This window comes from Fonsecaea pedrosoi, assembly GCF_000835455.1.
Source record: "Fonsecaea pedrosoi CBS 271.37 unplaced genomic scaffold supercont1.6, whole genome shotgun sequence".
NCBI lineage: Eukaryota > Fungi > Ascomycota > Eurotiomycetes > Chaetothyriales > Herpotrichiellaceae > Fonsecaea > Fonsecaea pedrosoi.
The window spans coordinates 2,777,670-2,799,598 of record NW_013550610.1 but is presented as its reverse complement, the minus strand read 5'-3'; the positions used below and the strand labels follow the sequence as shown (position 1 = coordinate 2,799,598).

Below are 21,929 nucleotides of genomic sequence, written 5' to 3'. Positions count from 1 at the left end.
ATATTCCATTCCATGTATCGTACTGTACTGTATCCAGCATTCACTAGGTAGTACCTACTAAAGACCCACAGCTTTTGACGACACGATGCATTACATATACCAGTACCGACGCAGCTCCCCAGGGCTGGGTGAATGAATGTTGAAATACCTCTTTGTAGATAGGTGTCGGTTCTACATCTGATATGTACATATATGCTCAGTCAAAACTTTTTCAAGAGCCTCCTCCTCGTTCTTCACTCGGATTCTCCGGGCAAGGAAAAGGCTGAAATGTTGTACAGGCGGTCGACCACATATGTGGGCTCACGCACTATAAAATCCTCCACAAGACCTCGCTATTTTATAGGGTCGATCGGCGGTGATAAAACACTTCGTCGCCATTGCAGTTCTTGCCTCTAAAGCTTCGCATGGTTGGCTCCTCTTGACAATCCCAAGTTTTATCGTCTAGAGCAAGGACGATTCGCCGTAAAACATTTGAAACTGCACACATGCGGAGGATTTGACTCTCACCACATGCGCTCAGTAGAGGTTGTTTTGGTGGGGACATGAGTCCTGGCCCATGCCTCGTGCGTGTACTCCTGCACCCCTGTGTATTCGTCCTCTTTATCGCGAATCGCCCAAGCTGATTCGCGAGCAGAAAGGACGCAGTCACTCATTCCCGGAGCGCCTCGCCACCAGGGACCTGCGAGTTTTAGCCGTCCGTGGAAGGTGGACGTTATTGCTTCATGAATGGTGGCCATGTCCTGAGCATAGCCAACAGGATACTGTGGTATACAGTTGCGATTGAGCCGCGCTTTGGCCACGGCCGGAGATTCCTTGATGTTGAGGTGTCTTCTCAATAGAGTCTGCGCCATTTCGATTGCTTGTTGTTCAGTAGGAAGGTCGCTTGGTGCCCATTCACTCCACCAATGTCCACCCATCATGACCGTCAGCTTCGTGCCTGGTGCGGTGTCCTGCAAGACAGGGCCTGATTCACCATGTGGTGGATCCGGATCCAGTGGGCTGCCGGGGTCGCTGTCAATAGACTCAAAGTAAGAGCCATCAGCAGGAGAGGCAGCTGCATCAGACCGACCCGATGTTTCGGAGCTAAATAAGACGCCCAGTGCTCGTTCAGGATTCTGTTCGAGTGGCACGGAGCGCGGAATAAGATAGCCAAAACCTCTCAGTGAGGGCGGCAGCAAGTCTGGATTGTTGTAGTAGAGATTGATAACCATGACATTGACGGAGCAGTCGCTGTGTTCACAGGCCTTTGCGACCTTGGGATCCAGCGTTGAGCCCGACGCTTGAGCACCGCTGGTGAGAAACTGTTTCAGTGTTCGAGGACCCAGCGTGGAAACCACATAATCATAGTTTGAGGTGGTTCCAGCTGGCATTTGCGTGACCGACACTTGATTTTTGTTGTCGTTGAATTCGACATCCTTGACTTCCGCCGAGCGCAAGATGGTGATGTTCTTGTTCTTGCTAAGCTCTTGTTCCAACGCAGAGGTTATCTGGCCCAAGCCTCGCCGAAACGTATAAACACTTACTTCGGCGAAGCTGTCCAAGTTCGGCACTCTTTTGAAATAAGTCTCTCGGGACTGGAGCGCGAGAATCTGCCGGTGCACATGCAGAGCAACATTGACAGGCGTGAGAGTAACGCGGTTCACCATGTTGGACAAGATTTCCAGAAGGACCCCAGGCGTTCTTTCTCGGTCACGGGTCTCAAGGTGCCACAATTGCGGCAGCAAAGTCCTGGCGCTAAGCTTGTAGATGTCGCCGGCGAAAATCCCATGACATACAGCCGAAAGTAAGTTATCTGCGATTTCCCTGGCAAACCGTCGCGATACGAAATCTCCAACAGATTCGTCCTTCACATCTTCATCCCGGGGAGCCACCCACGGCTCTCTGAAACATTTCAGAATTCCTTCGTATAGCGGTTCGGTAAGTACCGCATTCAGAACCCGGAGCAACTCCAAGAGTGAAGTGTGTTTTGACAGGACAGGCAAGCGAACGAGGTGGTCGGGATAGTAGATGTAGCGGTTGAGCGCAGCCGGGCTAGACTTTGATATCGCGACGAGGTCTTTACCTATGTGAAGTTGTGCAAGCTAGAAACCCCACCTTAGCGACAAGGACAGAGGACTCTTCACAATTGGGCTTACCAGCTCAAGCATAGCAAGGGGCGCAGGTCCCAACCCAGCTCTTAATGTTCGTGGACCCCATTCAAAAAGGACTTCCCCCTTGTCCACTGGAACCACCTCCGAATCAACCCATCCGCCTAACCTGTCATTCTTCTCAAGTATTGTAATTTTTGCATTGGGAAGCTGGTTGCTCAAGTGGAAGGCTGTAGCGAGGCCCGTGAACCCTCCACCCAGAATGGCTATCTCTCGGGCATGCGGATTTGGGGGAGGAAGAACATCTTGACCATCGGATTGGGGTATCCTGACCAAGCCATGGCTGGCGGATGAATGAAACGTGCGAAGGCGCAGTAGTGGCTGCCCTCGTCGCTGGAAGGCGTATTTTACGGCATTTGAGTAGGGAGCATTACAGACACCCACGCGCATATCCAGTGGATACACACCGAGCGGTGCATGCGGAAGGGTGCTTGATAGAGCTAGAGGGGAGTTGGAGGCGGGCAAGCAAATTGATGTGGGCGTCGACATGCAATTGAAATCAACTCTACCAAACTTTTGGCGTGATGATGCTGGACCATCTCGGCTCAGTTGCCATAGAACTACCCCCGCTTCCGCGCTCAATGCCAACCATGTACCGAGTACCACATACAAGTGTTCGCAAGGCGTAGTATGGCAAGTGCTCTTTTGAAGCAGCTTCCCGACGAACCGAAATCACGGCATCAACATCGTGTCCCCAGATATGCCGCTGGCGCCGCCACAACTCATCCAGCGTGACGCCTGGGGCTGTACACAGCGCGCAAGTTTCTCCCAGTCCTGAGTCATGATGACCCTCCGTTACCCTCCACCTCTCTCCCACATCATACGACGGCTGTGGCGACTGCAAAAGCCTTTAGATGTTTGGCGAGTACGGGATCGTAGATAGATGCGATGATCGTTGTGGTCTAGTCCCATTTCTTCACCTTGAGATCAGCGTGGACTTCAGAGATCCGTCGACAGAGGATAAATTAGCGGGCATATTATCCAGTCAATCGATCAAGTTGGTGGAACGGCGACTTCGTTTCCAGAATCAGCTGTGAGTGCCTGCAATTCCGGACCGTCGTAGCCCAATTTCTTGAGATCCCGCAGCAGCTCGCCTTCTTTTCCAATCTTCATGACCTGGTCGTGCGACAGCTTCTCGCCAGCCGCCCGCTTTTCTCTCAGTTCGCGGACTGCACGTAACTTTTTCAGTTGATTGCGAATCTTCTTCTGTTGTTCCATCTCAGCGTCGGCCGCCAATACCTCACTAGTTGCCAGCTTTGCAGGATCGTCCCAGTTCTCCTTGCGCTTGTCTCTCTTTGAGATCTCAGTCTTTTGCATAGCTGAAGAAAGTCCATCTTCTGCATCCTCTGCTGACACTCCCGCGGCTGCTTTCTTCCGCGCCGCCTCCCTGCGTTTTGCATTCTTGCCCATTGTGGAAACCTCACTCTTAGTCGCAGTCACCGGCTCTGCTCCCGGGACGCCGCCATGACCTCTGTTCTTCCATGCTTCGGCACTCCTATTCTTGTAGGTCTCGACGTCTTCTGGCGGTCTATATCCCGGCCTCACTCTGATCTCTTTTCTGGTCGAACCATCTGCCCTTGTCGAAGACGGAATGTAGGAGGCACCATCTGCAGAGGTCTCTATGCCGGACTTGCTGGCCCGAGGCGTGCCAGAAGGTGGATTCGACATCGTGGAAGGCCAGAGCTAGCCGCGGAAAGCGTGGTGTGGCGGCTTGTACGCGATCAGGTGGGCGTCAACATGGCGAGATTGCTGACCTCTCCAAAGGTTCCACGTACAAGCAGCCGAAGGCTTCCTGGACTAGAACGTTCGGACAGCGAAAGAAATGCGCTGCGAATAATTTCGGTGGCTTTTGTGGACCTCGCGGCAGCGGAGGGGAACATGAAAGTGAATTGACGGCTGCGTCCGGTGGATCTCCAAGCGAACCCCTCGCACCCGGTCCGTATGTACATATTATTTCCGCCATATCCAGGCAGTTCTTTTTGTCCACATCAACACATCCTCGACACCGAGGTACGCCACATGCTTATATGAGAGCGGCAGACATTCACTAACGCCTACTAAGTTGGTGACTGTCCTTCTCGACACAGCCGTTTTTCACAGACCCTCTTAGACGGATCGAGTACTTAAAGTGACGCTATCTATACCTACCTCCCTATCTAAGGCAGCGCGTCGGGGCACAAAACAGTGCGAGGTAGGTACGCAGAATAGGGATCCAGGCGGTATCAAAGGATCTTGCGAAGACGATCGCGACAACCCAATCCTCTGCCACCGAATGCGAGATGTATGTTTGGCGTCGAATAAAGCCAGGCTCTGTAAATGCACAACGGTGTTACCTTGTCTTCCATTCCAGCGTCCATAACTTTTCATTTCTCAAACAGTGATATTTTTCAAAACAGAAGGTGCCGATATTGAGGACATCATCCAAAGCTTTCAACATCATCAATCAGTCAACCCAGCACGTATGGTTTTTGTGTGACGATGAGTATCTGAAAAGGCGACAAATTAGAGATTGTATCAAGTGACAAGCGATTTCAAAGGCACATGCACTTGCAGGGCACAAGTTGACAGCAATCTATGTAATAATACTCTACCTGTGTATGTGCACAATGAGATAGGTACGTGGCACCCACGTGGTGCTCGTCGAGGTAGTTTAGTAATACGCAGTATCGCTCTGGTAGTCAACCATGCCAAGTATGCCAAGATATACATCGGCTTACTTGCCATTCTGGTCACCTGCCTTGGCCTTGAGCTCTTTGTCGCAAGCTCTCATGAAGGACCTGTTCACAATCGACTCGGAGTTGCTGAAGAACTGGCCTCGCGTTACCCTCGTTGACAATTCCAAGCTTTAAGAAAACAGCTACTCGTGCAAGATGCCTGCTGTGGTGAGTTGCCGCTTCTTGGAATTCCCGGCACTGTTTAAACTCTGGCTGACGCTCGCAGTCTCAAATTTCTAGCGGCATCTTCAAGTACGATCTCCTATCCTACAACCTCATCTCTGCTCCTGCTCACTCCTTCACAGTGGCCTGATGCGGAAAAACGCCACCTGGCTGACGACCATCTTCCTTGGCGCCTTCACGTTCGAGCTGTGAGAGCGCCTCTCACGCGAATATTGATATCTGGAAGCTGATGAACTTCGCAGGGCATTTGAGGGTGTAACAAACTCTATATGGGACAATTGGAACAAAGGTGTACGTGCTCGATACCCTTGGCTTCCTCGAATCGCAGATTCTGACTGGACACAGCGGCAATGGAAAGACATCAAACACCGATACATACAACAAGCTGAAGAAGAGGACGAGGAGTAGTTTGGACGCTCAGGGTATTTGAAGTATGGAGTCGAACTCAACATCCGTGTTTCCCAAGGGGACGTGGAAACAAAACTCGAAAAAACTATGTACATAACAACGAAGGATGAGAACAACCCTGAAATTGAGGCCATTTTCCGCCATTTTCCAGCTTCTCTACCCTACCATTATCTATGTTTACCGATGTGATGCAGAGGGGCCGTGGCTTCGCCTCAGACAGACTTCAGCAACATCTGTGTGACAACCCGTGAGCTTGCCATCGAAAGAGTATCGACAATTTCGGTGTCGCATCATGAACGTTTGGTGGCGGCATAGCTGTCCTTGGAAGGCGGCACACTCCGGATGGGGACTTGAAGGGCCTTTAGGCCTTGCTTTCTTGACTACGGCATGTGGTAGGTTTGGACAAAGTGGACAAATTTGAGTTGTTGATTTCCAGAAGGTGTAGTTCCTCTATCCCATTTCGTGACTGGATAACACCCTAAACATCAAGATATGTATAACGAGTCCCGAGCTCAACATGTCGTGTTCTCAATACCTGCCCATCCAAGAACTCTCACTACTTCACTACTGGGTTTATCGTGTGATCTAAAGCGACTCCTAGATCGTCAGGCTACCGACCAGAGTGAGGCAGTCCGACGAGGGAACGCTTTCATTCTTTTCATCTGCATAGACTATCCGAGGACCAGGACCATGATCTTGACATTCCCACTCCCGGGTACCGACGAGTGGGAACTCAAAAGCTCGATAACCAGTGAATGACTGCGTTGCGAGTTTGGGTGTTAGAAGGCTATGCGCATCCACGACATGCGAGTCCGACCCCGATCTAATCCCTTCCCATCGTCTTCCTGACATGAGGGGGGCTTTCTTGCCTCATCCAACGTATCGACGATTGGAACTTGATGCATCTATTAGTTGTTATTTGGTATTTACTGGGCACTATCGGGTCAAAGGCCGAATGCGCTTCCCAGTCAGTCATGGAGCCACGATCGACTGACAGGCAAGCTATTACAATGTTCATTTCTCGTCATGGAGACTCGGAGCAGAGTTATTCACTAGACCTTGGCCCACGCAAGACTGCGACCGCGAGTTCCATCCCCCGTCTAGATGTCTCTTTGCGGTCGCCACGCACACGAGATTCTCGGAGTTGGCAAACCCCCAGGGGGAGGGAGGGGTGGGGATCTATCGGCGGGTTCTTACCAGATCATTAGTGAGCGCTACACTCGGCTGTAGCGTCTTTCAACCCGGCCTGTCCGCTACAAAAAGACGGGATCACGATCTGGCCCATGTGGCAACACTCCAATGTCGACGAAAAAGCTCCGTGGCGTAGTATGTTCGGGGTTTGTCTGGAAACATAACATGGTGTTTTGTCATTGCTGCATGCTCGTTCAGAACAGCGCTTTCTGCCATGGTAGGAAGTAGAAACAGCGAGATATGACAACTGCGACGTCAGATGGGTGGAGGTGACGGGGTAATCGATCTGCTACGAGGCCTGTCGGGGCATCCAGGGACAGGGACAGGGTCAGGGCCATAGTGGTATGTATAGGTGCCACCGAACACCTTGTTTGTAAATTTTTCTCTCCGTCACCAAAGGATGACTGTCATCACGTCTCGATTCGCGAGGGAGGACGGTTCAACTTCTTGGTATGAGGGTACATATAATACCTCGCGTGCTCGCACACCTGCGCAGTTCTAAAAGGGGTTAGCTCCGACACAGAGCCGGGGTTTGCCAATGAGAACCAATGAATGGACCCGCTCCGTCGCCGGCTGATTCCCCTTCATTGGTCTGATTCGTCCCGGCCACATCTGGGCAGAGGTGTGAGGCCCACGCACCTGTACCCATTAACGACAAGGTCCATTCTTCCGGTATCCCTTCCCCATCAAGAGTGTTCGTTCAACCTAATGCTTACCTCGCCTCGCGTTCGCGTTACTGCAAAATATTCAGTCCCCCAATGTCTGCCCCTCCGACTCGAGGCTCCATCCAACCTCCGTAACTCCCTTGACCCGCCGTGTTACAGAGAACAGCTCCACGAAGCTCCTTGTGTCTGGCGTTTGAGAGCAAGATCAAGTTAAAGTCATAAGAGTCTTCGAGCGCCGTTGTATGTGCATTGTTTATGAAAGATCTGACAGAAATAGCAGGGGTCTTGTTCGTCGCAAATTCTGTTGCTGGTGGTTGCACAGTAATCGCAAGGTACTTTTTGAAAGGTCAGCAGCCAGCATTTTTGGAGAATGCAGGCATAGGGGGTCAACTGATAAAAAAATCGTACTTCTGCGGACGCCCCTCCTTGGATGAGCCGGCGTCTTTTCCACCACCGACCGGTCGTATACGCACTGTTCATTTGCCTGGTTGCAAGAGAGGCAGCTGGGTCTGCCGCGGTTACAAAATATTGTTCTTGCGTCGCACCGCTTGCAAGGGTCTGCCGCTGGTCAGTACATACGGACATCGTCACCAAAGAAAAAGCTTACATGGCAAGGGTGTGGACGCTCCCTTAGCCGTAACCTCCGTGTCCCAAACACACTCAATGCCACGTTTTTTGCACTGGGAACAGGGCTGCCCTTTGAAACACGTTATGCCTTTTGTCCTGCATGGCACGCACCTTGGTAGGCCGGGTCTCCTCTTTCGGGCCCGTAAATTAGGATAGACACCAGAGCCAGTTTCGGCTGGACCAAGGCGGGAAGGACCAGCTTCGGCCGGACCAGGGCGGACGGGACCAAGGCGGGACGGAGCAGGAGCCGAATGTGGATTCGAAGAAGATGGTTCACCTTGTGGTAGTGCTTGATTGCTGCTACTCGCAGGCTCTGTGGCCTGAAGATTCGTAGCGCCTCCGGCCCAGTTAGCTAAAGGAGAACCGCTACTCTGGGGGACCCCATGGCTCTGGGCGGGCTGAGGTATCGCAGGAGGAGGTGACGGCGACGGCGGCGGCTGAGGTGTCGCAGGAGGAGGCGGCTGGTGGTGAAGATCCGTAGCGCCTCCGGCCCAGTTAGTTAAAGAAGAATAACTGCTCAGGGGAATCTGGGCGGGCTGAGGTGTCGCAGGAGGAGGTGGACCAGGAGAAGGAGGGCGATAGGGGAGATTTTGCTGGTGGCCACCAGCTCCTTGGTCTTTCATAGCTTGTTAGCATACGAATGCTCAGCGTAGCTCACACAAATTCCCTTACCACTCATGGTGCTATAGAGTCTGCAGACAAGGCTGCAGGAATAAGTGGTTCAAGAGACCCCGAGTGCCTCTGACAAGTACAATGTGAAGAAAGCCATTGCCTTGCTCAGGGTCAATACTGGTACTTTTATGCCATTCCATAGCGCATCGCTCTAGCTACTCGCACTGTTATTGTACCCATTTATGGTAGATAAGCATCAATGGACACCCCGCGGCGCATATACCGAAACTGTGCTATATAACTCCACATCTAAGGATGCACCTGTAGGGTCGAGGCGTACCAATCAATAGGCTCTCTTCCCGTCTCGGCTAGCATCCTGGGTGAGCCCTAGAAATTCCTCGTCAAATCCTGGTCCACTTAAGACTGCTATATCTAGCTATTGCTGCTTATATGATGACAGGATCGTACTGTTCCGGAACAGGTATAACCACACAGGGGGAAGAGTAGACGCAGGACGTGAGTGCCCAGGGCGAGAAGAGGATTTAATCTAGACTATTCTCATGCGCCTTGGACAGTTTCCTTGGGTCTTACTTTCCGCTCAAGAATCAGCGATTGATTTGTACCTTAGAGCCATCCACACACATACGACGCTTTCACGAGCCGCCCGGTACCCTGCAAAGTTGTTACAACATGGCAGACTACGAAGAGTCATATCAAACGATCGATGAACTGGAAGAGCAGCTCGAAGATGCCATAGATGAATACATCAAGGCTCATGATGACTCAGGTCAGTGCACGTGGTGAATTCCTGGAGCGGCTTGATGTGGTCATTTTAACATGTACAGGAGAGGAGATGGACGAAGCCGAACGACACAAGGCTCTGCATCACCACAGCAAAACAATCGCCTACACCGCGCAGGAGATTCTCACACATGATCCCAGCCATGAGGAGGCGCAGAAGTTTCTAGCGGTCTTTTCGTTGTCGCTCAACGGACAGTTTCAACCACATCACTATAGGACGCTGGGATTGGTAGACGAAGATTCGGACCTTGAAGAGCTCAATCACCATCCGTGGAAGAGCGAATATCTCCCGGACGAGGACCACTCACACCTTCTGAATGCTGAGGATGAGCCGATAGACGCCCAGCATTATGATCACCACCACCACCACCACCACCACCACCACAATGACAATGGAGAGATCGACACTTATGCTGATTTCAACAGCTTGAACGACGGCGACCATGCACATGAGGAATGTGACTTTGAGAAGGTCCAAGAACATAACGGGGACGAGGAGGCTATGGGAGGTGATGACGACGAGCAGGGTCAGTATAGTGGCGACGATGGTCAGTATGGTGATTTTGATGGCGAGTACGCCAACCATGACGGCCACTGCGAAGGCGACGAGGAGCAGTATTATGGTGATGACGGCAACGACGCCGGTCATGAGTGCCACTGGTAAAGTGACGAGGGCCACTATAGTGGCGATGATCAAGCTCGAGGGCACACCTGGGCCCCCAATGAACCGTGCTCGTCATGAAGCTAGGACAAGACGCATAACGACCTGACCTAACCTAAGCACAGTAGTCTCGCCATATCATCCAAGAACACCTAGCACAATATACAGGATGTAGCTGGGCATGTCTGGAATACTCAGCCTTGCAGGACACAATAACATTGGCCGTAACGGCGAGGGAGATCCAAAGGTGATGGGGATTGAGGCGCTGGTTAATATCTCGGCCAGTGAGGAAGATGAGATCGCGCCGCCCCGAAGAGTCTGACTCGACGGAAAGGGAGGTACCTTGTGTCGGGCTAGCATTCTATTAGGCCCTGTCGGGTCGTTGACACACAAAATAGTCCCCTAAACCCCGCCACGCCCGTGGCACGCTTGGTCTCCAAGATCGCGCCTGCCAAGGTCACTTCATCGTGCGACAAGGCCTCCTGAAATGCCTCTTGAGCGCCACTAGTTCAAGTCGCCTCAGGTTGTCAGCAAGTACTCGGTAGAAAGAGGGAAGTAGTGGCTCAAAACTGACCATGGTTACCAGGCAGTTGGACGAGTTAGCACAAGGGTCGATCATATACAAAGTGATCCCTTTGTAGCAGCTAGTGAAAGTGGAAGCGAGAATTCTTATGAATATATCTCCTTTGATACCTATGTAGATACCGAGAAGTGATAGTGCAATATCCGAGTTCTCGGAGGTATAGCCTGAGCGGGGCAGACTAAGCTAGTCTGGAATCGTATAAATACCGGCGCCGCCTTTGCATGTCAAGCGGTATTAGCCTAACCTGCTCTCCGCCCTGTTCTGAGACAGTCTCTCATCCCTCTCTACTACAAGTCCCCGTAGGTATGCACGATATGTCAGTATCGTTTCGTCCTCTCGCAGCCTCGAGGGTGAGATGAGGGTATACGAATACGAGTGAGCTTCGAGTATGATAGGGCGGCGTCACTCTCGTCCCCAAAGGAGGGTGAGCCCGGAACAGTTTTTCCGCCCGGACGGGTCTTGGCCCTGTACCGAGTTAGCACGTTGGCACGTTAGTCTCATAATAGTAAAACCGCATCGTAGCGTTCGTCACGCTTCCTTCCCCTGCGCCAAATTGTCTCCTTTTCCTTGCGTCATTCGATTTTCTCGTGATCCCATATTCTCCGACCCCGGATCACGCTGGGTGAGTACCTAGAGTACCGAACTCGCCGAGTACAGATCGATTCATTCAGCTCGTAACGGTGGCATAACGCTCCCGCCCTCGTCATCAGGTGGCTGCGATTCCTCGGAATCCCTACCCTTCCGACGGTACCCGTTCTCTACCCTCACGTCTGGCCTCTGCATGTCCAAATGTCGGCAACGGCCAGCACGAAACCCTCGTCATGACCACGCCGACCTCGAGCCTGGACCGTCAACTCCGCCAGGCCCTCTGCGACCACCCCCGGCAGCATGACTATCGCTACAGCGCCAGTGCAAGCAACAGCCTCCTAGAAATCCTTTTTCGCGCCCTGACCAATGACCGAGCCGATTACTTGCACGACCTCTTCCCAGAGGGCTTCCCTCCCTCTTATAAGCTGCAAGACGCACAAGGAGTACAAGAGAACGCCGAGTACAGTGCAGCAGCCAGAGGCCATCCGTGCGGGCACATTTTCAAACCAGGAGAGGCCAGCTATCACTGTAGCACCTGCACCGATGACACGACCGCCGTCCTTTGTTCCCGTTGTTTCGTTGCAAGCGACCATGAAGGCCACCAGTATACCGTCAATGTCAGTGCTGGAAATAGCGGATGTTGCGATTGCGGGGATGATGAGGCGTGGAAGAGACCGGTCAAATGTGCCATTCATACCGCAAGTGACGATTGGGCAACAACCGATGAGCACGTCTCTCCATTGCCAGGAGATTTGCAAGGGTCTATCCGCAGTACCATTGGCACAGTTTTGGACTACTTTTGTGATATCATATCTTGTTCTCCCGAGAACCTGCGCTTACCCAAGACGGTGGAGTCGGTGACTCAAGACGAGGTGAAAAGTCGGCTCTCTGCGGAGCACTACGTGTCAGGGGATGAAGTTGAAACCAATCCTGATTACTGCTTGATCATCTGGAATGACGAGAAGCACACGGTACGTGAGGTACAGTCGCAAGTGGCCCGAGCGTGTCGTCAACGAGAGGCGTTCGGTCTGGCCAAAGCCGAAGAGGCCAATGACATTGGCAGAAGTCTGATCAGGCACTCTCGCGATCTCAAAGAGCTCACCAGGATGGCCAAGATTATCGAGGAAATCAAAGTGACCGTCACCATCAGGTCATCCAGAGACACCTTTCGGGAACAGATGTGTGGTACAATCATCGAATGGCTTGCCGATATCGCGGGGTCCAGCATCGCAGGGGATAGCCATATCCTAAGGCGGGTCATTTGCGAGGAGATGCTCCAGATATGGAGGATCGGAAGTGAAGCGTGGAACGCCAAAGTGGGGAGAGAGGATCTCGATGATCATGGCGACGAGGACGACCGCGACTACAGAAGGAGGACAAGACTCCGCCTTTTCGATCCCATCCAATTCGCAATGCAACGCGCAATGGCAGGGGAAATTCTGGATGAGGATGAAGCCAGTGACGGCAACGAGACCGGGGAAGTGGATGATGACGAAGAGGATGAGGATGAAGACGACAACGAACTAGTCGACGTGGATGATCGGGAAATGAACGATCTGATCCTCACGGCCACCGTCTTCGACGCGTCGCATCGCTTGGATCTCCTGGCCGAACAAGCAGGCGACGCAGATGTTACAGACGACGCCGAGGAGATGGACACGGACGGTGACGGAGATTTCTTGGATATTGCAGAACGCATGGATATGGATAGACCGTCACCTCCGCCGCCAGCCCTTCCTACTCAAGATGTTGGAGACCCCGGAAACAATGTGGCAATGGGCGAGGACGCTTCTCCCACTGATCCAGATAGCAATGCCAATTATCTCAACATACCGAGGACGCCTGCAACCTCGTCGCGCAGGACACGACACCGATCCACGCCGCCCAACCACTGGAAGTTAGCTCCGTCGGGTCAACCTCCCCAGAACGCAACCATTCCTGTCTACGAAGATCTGACGAAGAACATCCGGGTGGACTCGATGATTCTCTTCGATCTGCGCCTGTGGAAGCTTGCAAGAACAAATATGCGGGATCTCTTCATCAGCACACTAGTCAATATTCCCCAGTTCAAACGTGTCCTTGGACTAAGGTTCTCTGGTCTGTACACAACCCTCGCACAGCTCTATCTCGTGGCAGATCGAGAACCAGACCATTCCATCATAAACCTATCTTTGCAGTTATTGACAACGCCCTCGATCACGGAAGAGGTGATTGAGCGGGGGAATTTCCTCACGAACCTGATGGCTATTCTTTATACCTTCCTGACTACCCGGCAAGTGGGATTCCCTAAGGATCTCGACCCAGGGGCCACCCTAGGCTTCGACGCTGGATCCGTTGCCAACCGTCGACTCTATCATTTCTTCTCTGATTTGAGATACTTCCTCGCCTCCCCATTTGTACAGGCAAAGGCCCGGAGCGAGCCGCAGTATCTCTTCCAATTCCTCGACCTAGCGAAGCTGTCCCAGGGCATCTGTCCAAATGTGCGAGCTGTGGGAGAACATGTTGAATACGAAACGGATGCTTGGATCAGTGCCTCTTTATTGACACGAGATATCAACAAACTCTGTCGACAGTTTGCCGAAGCATACTATGTCTCTAAAGACAGCAGTCCTTTGGCTCTACGCTCGACCTGGGACGCAATCTCCCATGCTGCAGGTGTCGCAATCATAAATTCTGTCGGGCTTGAACGGCGTCGATTTGAGCAGGCAGAGATCAAAGAACCTGTTCGCTTTCACACCGTGGCCCCTTACGGCTACAAGGTCGTCAACTTCGTAGTGGAGAAGGGCGCCTTGAGTTTCCATCACCCACTGCACTATACGCTCTCCTGGTTATTAGAATGTGGGAAGGAATTTAAACAGTCCATAAATACTCTCCGGGATACTGCGCAGACGTTCTTGTCCCACCTATACGATATCCATCTAGGACCCCGAGACGCCCCAATCAAGACTGCTCTCAACTCTACCGACGATGCCCTCCTTGCAATGTTCGACTTTCCCCTTCGTGTGTGTGCCTGGTTGGCGCAGATGAAGGCCAATCTATGGGTCCGCAATGGGATGAGTCTGCGCCATCAGATGGTCCAGTACAAAAGCGTCGCCCATCGTGACGTTGGCCACCATCGAGACTTGTTTCTCCTGCAAACGGCACTGGTAGTCTGTGACCCCGGCCGAGTGCTGGCGTCGATGATCGACCGGTTCGGCCTCTCTGCTTGGATGCGGAATGGATTTGAGTCCCTCGAGATCTGCGACGACAACCAGATGCTGGACCTGGCGGAAGATTTTGTCTATCTTTTGATCAATCTACTCTCCGACAGGGATGCTCTCATTTCCGACCGAGACAACCCAGAATCTCAACTCCTTACGCTTCGAAAAGACATTGCTCATACGCTCTGTTTCAAACCGCTGTCATACTCGGACCTCTATGCTCGCCTAACGGAAAGAGCACAAGACCACGAACAATTACAAGAAGTCCTTGAGCAGATGACCAAATATAGGCCCCCAGAAGGCCTTCATGACTCTGGCTTGTTTGAGTTGAAAGAGGAGTACTTGCAAGAGCTGGATCCATACAACTCCCACTTCACCAAAAACCAGAGAGATGAGGCCGAGAACATCTACAAAAACTGGATGGGCAAAAAGTTGCACAAGCCACCGGAAGACATAGTGCTGGATCCCAAGCTGCATCCTATCCCCTGCGAGGCGTACGCCAATCTCTGTGCCGTTGTCAACACCACTCTTTTCGCAGATATCATCCACAAAGCGCTGGTCTACGTCGCCCACGGTCATAAGTCCAAGGCTGGTGTTTCGGCAACTCGCGTTGAAGCCTTTTTTCAAATTGTTCTCCAACTCGCGCTGATTGCTACGTTGGAAGACGATTCGACTCATGATGCGGTTGAAAGCCCCTCCTTCATTCGCCATGCCATGAAGCTAGAATTCGAATCCTTCAACAGTCCACCATCCACCATCGTTGCGGTGCTATCCAAAATATGGCTCATGGAAGAATTCAGCTCTTGCCGAAGCAAGATCAGACATATGCTGCGGCTGTTCCATCAGAGCTTGCCCGACCAGTTCACTACGGCTACACGAAACTTGGATTTTCCTTCTGGCAGATTTGACACAGCTTCTCCTGCCAACGTCGAAAACGAGATCGAGGCCAAGAAGAAACAGGCAATGGAACGAAAAGCAAGAGTCATGGCCCAATTTCAGCAGCAACAACAAAGTTTTATGGACAAACAAGGCATGACCGACTGGGGGGATGAAGACTTGGAGTCCCCAGATGAAGAGCTACCCAAATCAACTGAAATGCGGCACTGGAAATATCCTGCGGGACTATGTATCCAATGTCGTGAAGATACGTCTGATTCGAGATTCTATGGCACGTTTGCTATGGTCACCGACGCCCACATCTTACGGGAAACAAATACGGATGATGTCGACTTTGTTGGTGAGCTCTTTACGATCCCGGACAACCTGGATCGCTCTCTCGAAAATATCCGGCCATTTGGTGTCTCGGGATCCAATCATGAACAAGTGAAGCGTCTGACAGCAGATGGCCAGGAGGTCACCGTTGATTTTCAAGGGCTAGGTAAAGGCTGGCCACAAGGGTATACTATGAAGGGTCCCGTCTCGACCAGCTGTGGGCACATTATGCATTTTACGTGTTTCGAAAACTACTATCAGTCAATTACACGGAGGCATTCGCAACAGGTTGCCAGGAATCACCCTGAACGGATATCTTTGAAGGAGTTCGTCTGCCCGCTGTGCAAGGCGCTTGCGAATACCTTCCTGCCGATCGTGTGGAAACATTCACAGCAGTCCTACCCCGGAACGCTCGAGGTGTCGCAAGAGTTCGACTCTTTCTTGGACAATAATCTGCCATCAGTCGATTCGCCGACTGCCGCTCAAGATCCCTCCTTCAATGCGCATGCTTCACAGACCTACTTGCAGACGTTGGCAACATTCTCCAACAGCTCACTGGCCCCGGCCATAGCTCGCTGGCAATCAGGTGATCTCACAATAAGTCCCACAAGTCAAGCATGGGCCGAGCGACCCGAGCTTACCGCTTTCGCTGAGCTCTCAAGCATCTACGGTCGCCTTCGAGAAACTCTCGCAATTGTAGCGGCGACCAGCCGAGTCGTGGCTCCTCGGGAAGACTCGTCCCTGAACCACTTTCAGCTCCTGGTCGACACATTGGCCAATACCATAGCTTCCGTCGAGATCGGTCACCGGGGCCGGGAGGCCGAATTTGGCACTTCGCTGTTGACAAGCATACCGCAACAGACGCTCAGCCACCTACAAACGCTGTCATCGACCTTGAAAGCCTACGCCGCTACAGGTGCCTTGACGGTCCGTGGTTCTGTCGAGACGCAGTATCGAGAACTTTGCGACCGTCTCGAGCGTCAGCTTGTTGGAACACCGGGAAATACGACGCCATCACCCGAGTCCGAGAACGAATTGCCTCTCCTTTGTGCAGAGCCTTTCCAGTTTCTGGTCCAGGCAACAATGGTGCTTGGCCCCATTCGAAACCTACAGTTGCGACATGTTTTACAAATGGCTCTGACTATTGAGCTCCTCCGAGTGGTTGTGGCTTTCTTGCTCAACTCAACCGCCCTCCTGAAGGTGGGTGAAATGCTCACTCAAAACCAGATCCGCCATGCCACTATTCCCACCACGGAAACAGAGCAGCTACGGAGCGTGGAAAGCATTGTGCTATGGGCCATACAACAGATCCGACAAACCAACAACGGTTACGACATTCCCAATAGCTTGCAGCAAATGTCACCCAGTACAGCAGGGATGTTATTCAAGCTATGCAAGGTGTATGCACTCGCCTTTCTACGTAAATCCGCCATCTTCTTTCACGTCGCGCATGGTATCGATTTTCCCACCACAGCTGGCTCTGAAGCAGGGTTGTCCGAGCTCGAGCGTCTGTGCCATCTCTTACACTTGCCAAATATTGATGACATTCTCCGGTCCTTTGGCGAGTACTCGACTTCGGACGCTTTGAAAAATCGGGCAGGCATCTGGCTTCAGCAATGTATACAGTTCGAAGTGAAGAGCAAGATGATGCTTCAGCTTGTTGGGGTACATATGCGCCCGCTGGGTATCAAGTTGTTACATCCGGCACCGTTTGAGTTGATTGGGCTTCCGAAATACTTTGATGTTCTGATGGAAGAGTCGCACAAACGCCGGTGTCCTACCACGGGCAAAGAGGTGTTGGACCCTGCGCTCTGCCTGTTTTGCGGCGAGATCTTCTGTTCGCAGACTGTCTGCTGCCAAACAAAAGATAAGCGTGGCGGCTGCAATGCGCATGTCCAAAAGTGTTCGAGCCCGATCGGCATGTTCTTGTTTATACGCAAATGTCATGTAGCACTACTGCATGTCACAAAGGACCCCAAAGCTGGCGTGCAAGATACTCTCCTCCGGCGAGTCCAAGGGCTACCACCAAGCTCTACCATGAGCCACGGATCGTTCTTCCCAGCACCATACCTGACTAAACATGGGGAGACGGATTCGGGGTTGAGATCGAAACACCAGTTAATTCTCAACCAGAAGCGGTACGACAAGTTGCTGAGAGATACGTGGTTGATGATCAATGGCAGTGTGTGGAGCACAATTGCTAGGAAGCTGGAGAGTGAGGTCAATGCCGGCGGATGGGAAACATTGTAAACACCATCGAAGGAGACTGGGAGACTTGATGCATCATCTGCAACTATTGACCACTCAGTGCTGTGAATGGAGGGAGTAATGGTTATCATGCGACTACGACTAAGGCCCGGCAAGGGCTTCGGAGTGGGCCTCTAGGTTGGCTCTGATGGCGTTACATAGGCGATGATCGTCCCAAGTCCGAATGTAGTTTTGGGGAGGGGGGGACTTGGGCATTGAAGTGATGTACATTGGTGATATGATCATCTAGTGGTATAGTATCATGAACGACGACGAGGCTGCCAATGCCAAGGCTTGTGATAGTTTCAAGTGGGCGCTTAAGTTCTCCTGGTGGTTGTAGGATCCCCGAACCAGCCCAGACTGATTGGCCTTGGATGTTTCTTTTCAAGTTTCATCACCCGCAATCCATCTCCAATCGCACTCATCACACTTGATGTCTTTGTCTTCTCGACCTAAGGCCTGTCCTCAGAGACCCTTGGCCAGAGGCGGTGCAGGTGTCCCAGACTGCGTTCGAGATGACGCCGTCCAAAGGGCCAGAGCCATGCAGACGCCCATCTGGTTCAACATAAGCTGAGTCAATATCGCAAGACGACACCGGGCCCCATGTCTCCTCGCTTTCTCGACTCTTCTGCTGCGCAGACCTCCCCTCTATATTCTTACAATTCATACGCCCTGCGAACCGGCTTGCTTCTGCCTCTCCCATCGGCAAACCAGATAGTGCTGGGCGACATCACTCACAGGCTACAGCCATGACTTTGTTATTTCTCCCGCCACCGCTGCTGCACGTCCATGCGCTTCTTATATGCCTCGATCTACTCGAAAACTCACGGGTCCTGGCGCAGTCTGGTGATGGTGGGGGTGCTCAGGGTGTGGAACCGGGTGATATTGGCTCCGGCCCTGGTACTTCCACAGAAGACGCCGGGGCTGCAGGACCAGACACTGGGTCTGTGAATTTGAGTCGTGGGGCGACCATCGCAATCGCTGTGGTTGTGAGCATCGTGGTCGTCCTTGGTGGTGAGTCTGCCCCTTGAGTGTGTTTTTCGACTCGAGCGTCCTGACGCAATTGACTTTGATTTCTTCCAGTCACAATGACCGTTCTGTTTTTCCTGGCAAAGAAGAGACAGTGGAAGATCAAGGAGAGCATCCGACGGTCAGCGAGGAAGGTCACAAGCGCTGTCAAAGCCGTAGCCACGCCAATTACGCCCAAGAAAATGACCTTCTCTCCGGTCGAGAAGAGACGGCGAATGGAGGATACATTGAAGAATGCGAACAACCAATTGCTCCAATCGAAACCGAATATGACCAATGGCAAGGACGCAACAGGTGGAAGCCGGTCCTCGTCAACGGGTAGTGGTCGTGACCTTGAAAAGGGACTGCCAGATGGTGCCGTCAGGGTCGAACCCACAGGGGACAACGGCTCGGTGAAGGCCAAAGGCAAAAAGAAGGACAGAAAACGCCCGAGACCTCCCAGTGTAACCATTCCGTCTTCGGCTTTTGAGATGGACAGCCCCAAGACACCCATGTGGAAGAGGGTGTTTGGACGGTAGACTTTGGGCGTGAGGCGTCAGGAACGCCCTGGAACAAGACCCGTGGCCGGGAGCAAGACGTGATTACGAACAACTTCAGGTGGAGTACCAATACCTATTGATATATTTGAGAGCATGCCTTGGGAGAACATGTTGATATGTCACACGTGCCGTATATTGGACAGGAACCATGACAATGAACAGGGAGATACAGCCAGCTCAGGGGTTCTCTTCTAGCCATTTTGTCTTGACATTTCTACTCTGCTTGTGATAGGGCCATCTCACATGCGCATGCTCTCGTTCCTCCGATTTTGACACGAGCGGCAGACTATTTCTGCCAGCACGGAACCTAGCTGTCCCTGGATAACCACCGAAGAACATATGTCCATTGATGCTGTGATCAAAGGGAGGGATAAGGACGTGATAAGAGGTGCAGTGCAGCCGTGACCTGTGACCTGATGCTCACTCTTGGCCTGGCACAAACGACTTGAGCAGCTGCGCGGCCACCCACAGCATCTCATTTCACTTTTCCTTGTCATCTCCCCAGCCATATCCCCTCGACAGCTGCACCTCTAATCCAATCCTGACACCATGGCTGGAGAAGCCGAGATGCCACAGTGCCCTCAGCTTCACGTTGGCGATCAGAAACTCAGTGAGGATCCTCGTGGACACGATGCCCGTTGCATTGAAGTCTACGGTTTGCCGCATCAAGCTCCGTATATCACCAACACCAACACTGAGATATATGCAGAAGACCGAGCAATACCCTCCGAAATGACGCCCGAAGCATCTCGCAAGGATGAGCCGATTCCTCAAGCCACTTATACCTACCAGCTTCCCCTTCCTTCACAAGGGAAACAGGGAGCCGAGGCTGTATCCAGCGATGAGGTTCAGTTCGACTTTGCACCCCTTCAACATGACCGCTTAGACACCCAGTATCTGGAGCGTCCCATTGGCGTCGATCACCGGGTTGTCCCCAGTCCAGAGTCAACACCGACACCCAAGGTCCACAGAATAATAGGAGCAAGGCCTGTGGGACACAGCGCAACCGGCTCAGATGTAAGCTCAACCGACGAAACCAGAGTTTCAAAGTCTCCGAGGACACGCCGCCGTTCGAGAACAGTCTCAAATCGTCGAGATCGTCGACCCCATGACGATGAAACGGCCCTCACACAGCCATCAGACGAAGATATGCACTTCTTTCTCATGTATCGAGCACGCGAAAAGCAAAATACTTTTGAGAGGCTAGTGGAGCATCTTAAGCACGAAAATCAAGATCTGAGAGAGCTAAATGAGCAGACTGAAACCAAGCTTCGACGGACTATCAACGAACGAGACGAATGTGCCGAGTATTCGGAACTTCTCACCCAGAGCTTGGTCGCTTTCAAAGAAAAGTACTGTAAGCTGAAGAGATGGGCTCTGGAGACAAACAAAGATTGTGAGATGCTACAACAAAATGCCTCAGAATTCCAACGGACTCTGGCCGGGTTGACTAAAGACCGAGACAACCTGTTGACTCAATTGCATGAAGTTCGATGCTCTTCGGACTCAGCCTCAGTGCACATGGAGAACCTTCGGAACGGTGTCGGTGCGGCACAAGCAATGGCAGAGAACAGCATCGCAACGATCAAGCAGCTGACTGCGTTCGCCACGGCCCAAGACGACCATTTGATGAGCGAGAAGCAGAGATGTCGGAAGTTGGAGGCTCACATACTCTATTTGGACCAGGAGAAAAGTAAACAGAATGTCCGTCTTCAATGCCAACAACTGGCCACCAATCAAACCCTGCAGGATATCTCGAAACAGCTCGGCGAGCTCCAGAGTGAGAGAGTAGAAGAGGATTCCGCGACTAAATGTATTATGGAATGCTTGTATCGAATAGGGTCGGTGATTGACAACAACCTGCTGGTAAAATCAGATCTTGTTCCACTGAGGAAGGATTGTACTTCAGTTTCGTCATCGCTGACCCAGCTTGAGCAGTCGCTGTCGGAAAAGGTCCAGTCAGCAATTGCAAGTCTCAGGCATGACCTGCAACATGACATCTCCACCCAAGTGTCAAGATTGTTATCAGAAGTGCAATCAGGTAATATCGAACTTGCTGAAGCCAAAGCAGAAGTGGCACGACTGGAGGGGAAGACAGGGCAGGCTCAACAGATCATAGAGCTACTTCGCGAGGCGAAGCATGAGGCACAGAAGCATGAGGCCGAGTTGCACAACACCAACAAAGGTCTTCGAAACAACAGAGAGGCAGCTATCGTTCAAAGTGAGGAGCTCCGAACTTCGTTGAGAACAGTCACAACAAAGTGGCAAACGGCGTGCTCTGAGCTGGAAAAATGCAAGCAAGACAAGAACGAAACCCATGCGGAAGTGATTGATTTGACGATCCGGCTGAACGAAGCCATGGCCGAGCACAATTGTCTTCGAGCTGAATTGATCGCAGGAGAAAGCATTTTGAGCGAACTCCAGCAACAAAATGAAGAGCAAAATATAGAGGCAAGGATCTCTACCCGGCTGATCAGGACACTGCTAACAACAAGTAGTTGATGAACACGAATGCTCGTCTC

The 21,929-nt window shown here is 52.1% G+C and overlaps 8 protein-coding genes across 8 annotated transcripts; 5 read left to right on the top strand and 3 right to left on the bottom strand.

Moving 5' to 3' along the window:
* Window positions 1-503: 503 nt before the first annotated feature.
* Window positions 504-2,537, bottom strand: Z517_09849 (protoporphyrinogen oxidase; the record flags this gene model as incomplete). The annotated part of the gene is made up of 2 exons (XM_013425757.1): window positions 504-2,081; window positions 2,136-2,537. The coding sequence occupies 2 exons, from the start codon at window positions 2,535-2,537 to the stop codon at window positions 504-506; spliced, it is 1,980 nt and encodes a 659-aa protein (XP_013281211.1).
* A 603-nt stretch (window positions 2,538-3,140) lies between these two features.
* On the bottom strand, window positions 3,141-3,815 carry Z517_09848 (uncharacterized protein; the record flags this gene model as incomplete). Its single annotated transcript, XM_013425756.1, has 1 exon — window positions 3,141-3,815. One exon carries the CDS (start codon window positions 3,813-3,815, stop codon window positions 3,141-3,143), a length of 675 nt encoding a protein of 224 aa, XP_013281210.1.
* A 1,202-nt stretch (window positions 3,816-5,017) lies between these two features.
* Z517_09847 (uncharacterized protein) lies at window positions 5,018-5,452 on the top strand (the record flags this gene model as incomplete). Its single annotated transcript, XM_013425755.1, has 5 exons — window positions 5,018-5,029; window positions 5,088-5,113; window positions 5,167-5,232; window positions 5,287-5,335; window positions 5,390-5,452. 5 exons carry the CDS (start codon window positions 5,018-5,020, stop codon window positions 5,450-5,452), a joined length of 216 nt encoding a protein of 71 aa, XP_013281209.1.
* A 1,924-nt stretch (window positions 5,453-7,376) lies between these two features.
* On the bottom strand, window positions 7,377-8,614 carry Z517_09846 (uncharacterized protein; the record flags this gene model as incomplete). The annotated part of the gene is made up of 5 exons (XM_013425754.1): window positions 7,377-7,643; window positions 7,717-7,866; window positions 7,916-7,988; window positions 8,047-8,551; window positions 8,608-8,614. The coding sequence occupies 5 exons, from the start codon at window positions 8,612-8,614 to the stop codon at window positions 7,377-7,379; spliced, it is 1,002 nt and encodes a 333-aa protein (XP_013281208.1).
* A 623-nt stretch (window positions 8,615-9,237) lies between these two features.
* Window positions 9,238-10,012, top strand: Z517_09845 (uncharacterized protein; the record flags this gene model as incomplete). Its single annotated transcript, XM_013425753.1, has 2 exons — window positions 9,238-9,334; window positions 9,393-10,012. 2 exons carry the CDS (start codon window positions 9,238-9,240, stop codon window positions 10,010-10,012), a joined length of 717 nt encoding a protein of 238 aa, XP_013281207.1.
* Window positions 10,013-11,413: 1,401 nt separating this feature from the next.
* On the top strand, window positions 11,414-17,842 carry Z517_09844 (uncharacterized protein; the record flags this gene model as incomplete). The annotated part of the gene is made up of 1 exon (XM_013425752.1): window positions 11,414-17,842. The coding sequence occupies one exon, from the start codon at window positions 11,414-11,416 to the stop codon at window positions 17,840-17,842; it is 6,429 nt and encodes a 2,142-aa protein (XP_013281206.1).
* A 746-nt stretch (window positions 17,843-18,588) lies between these two features.
* Z517_09843 (uncharacterized protein) lies at window positions 18,589-19,386 on the top strand (the record flags this gene model as incomplete). Its single annotated transcript, XM_013425751.1, has 2 exons — window positions 18,589-18,853; window positions 18,923-19,386. The coding sequence occupies 2 exons, from the start codon at window positions 18,589-18,591 to the stop codon at window positions 19,384-19,386; spliced, it is 729 nt and encodes a 242-aa protein (XP_013281205.1).
* A 570-nt stretch (window positions 19,387-19,956) lies between these two features.
* Z517_09842 (uncharacterized protein) lies at window positions 19,957-21,909 on the top strand (the record flags this gene model as incomplete). The annotated part of the gene is made up of 1 exon (XM_013425750.1): window positions 19,957-21,909. The coding sequence occupies one exon, from the start codon at window positions 19,957-19,959 to the stop codon at window positions 21,907-21,909; it is 1,953 nt and encodes a 650-aa protein (XP_013281204.1).
* Window positions 21,910-21,929: the final 20 nt, after the last annotated feature.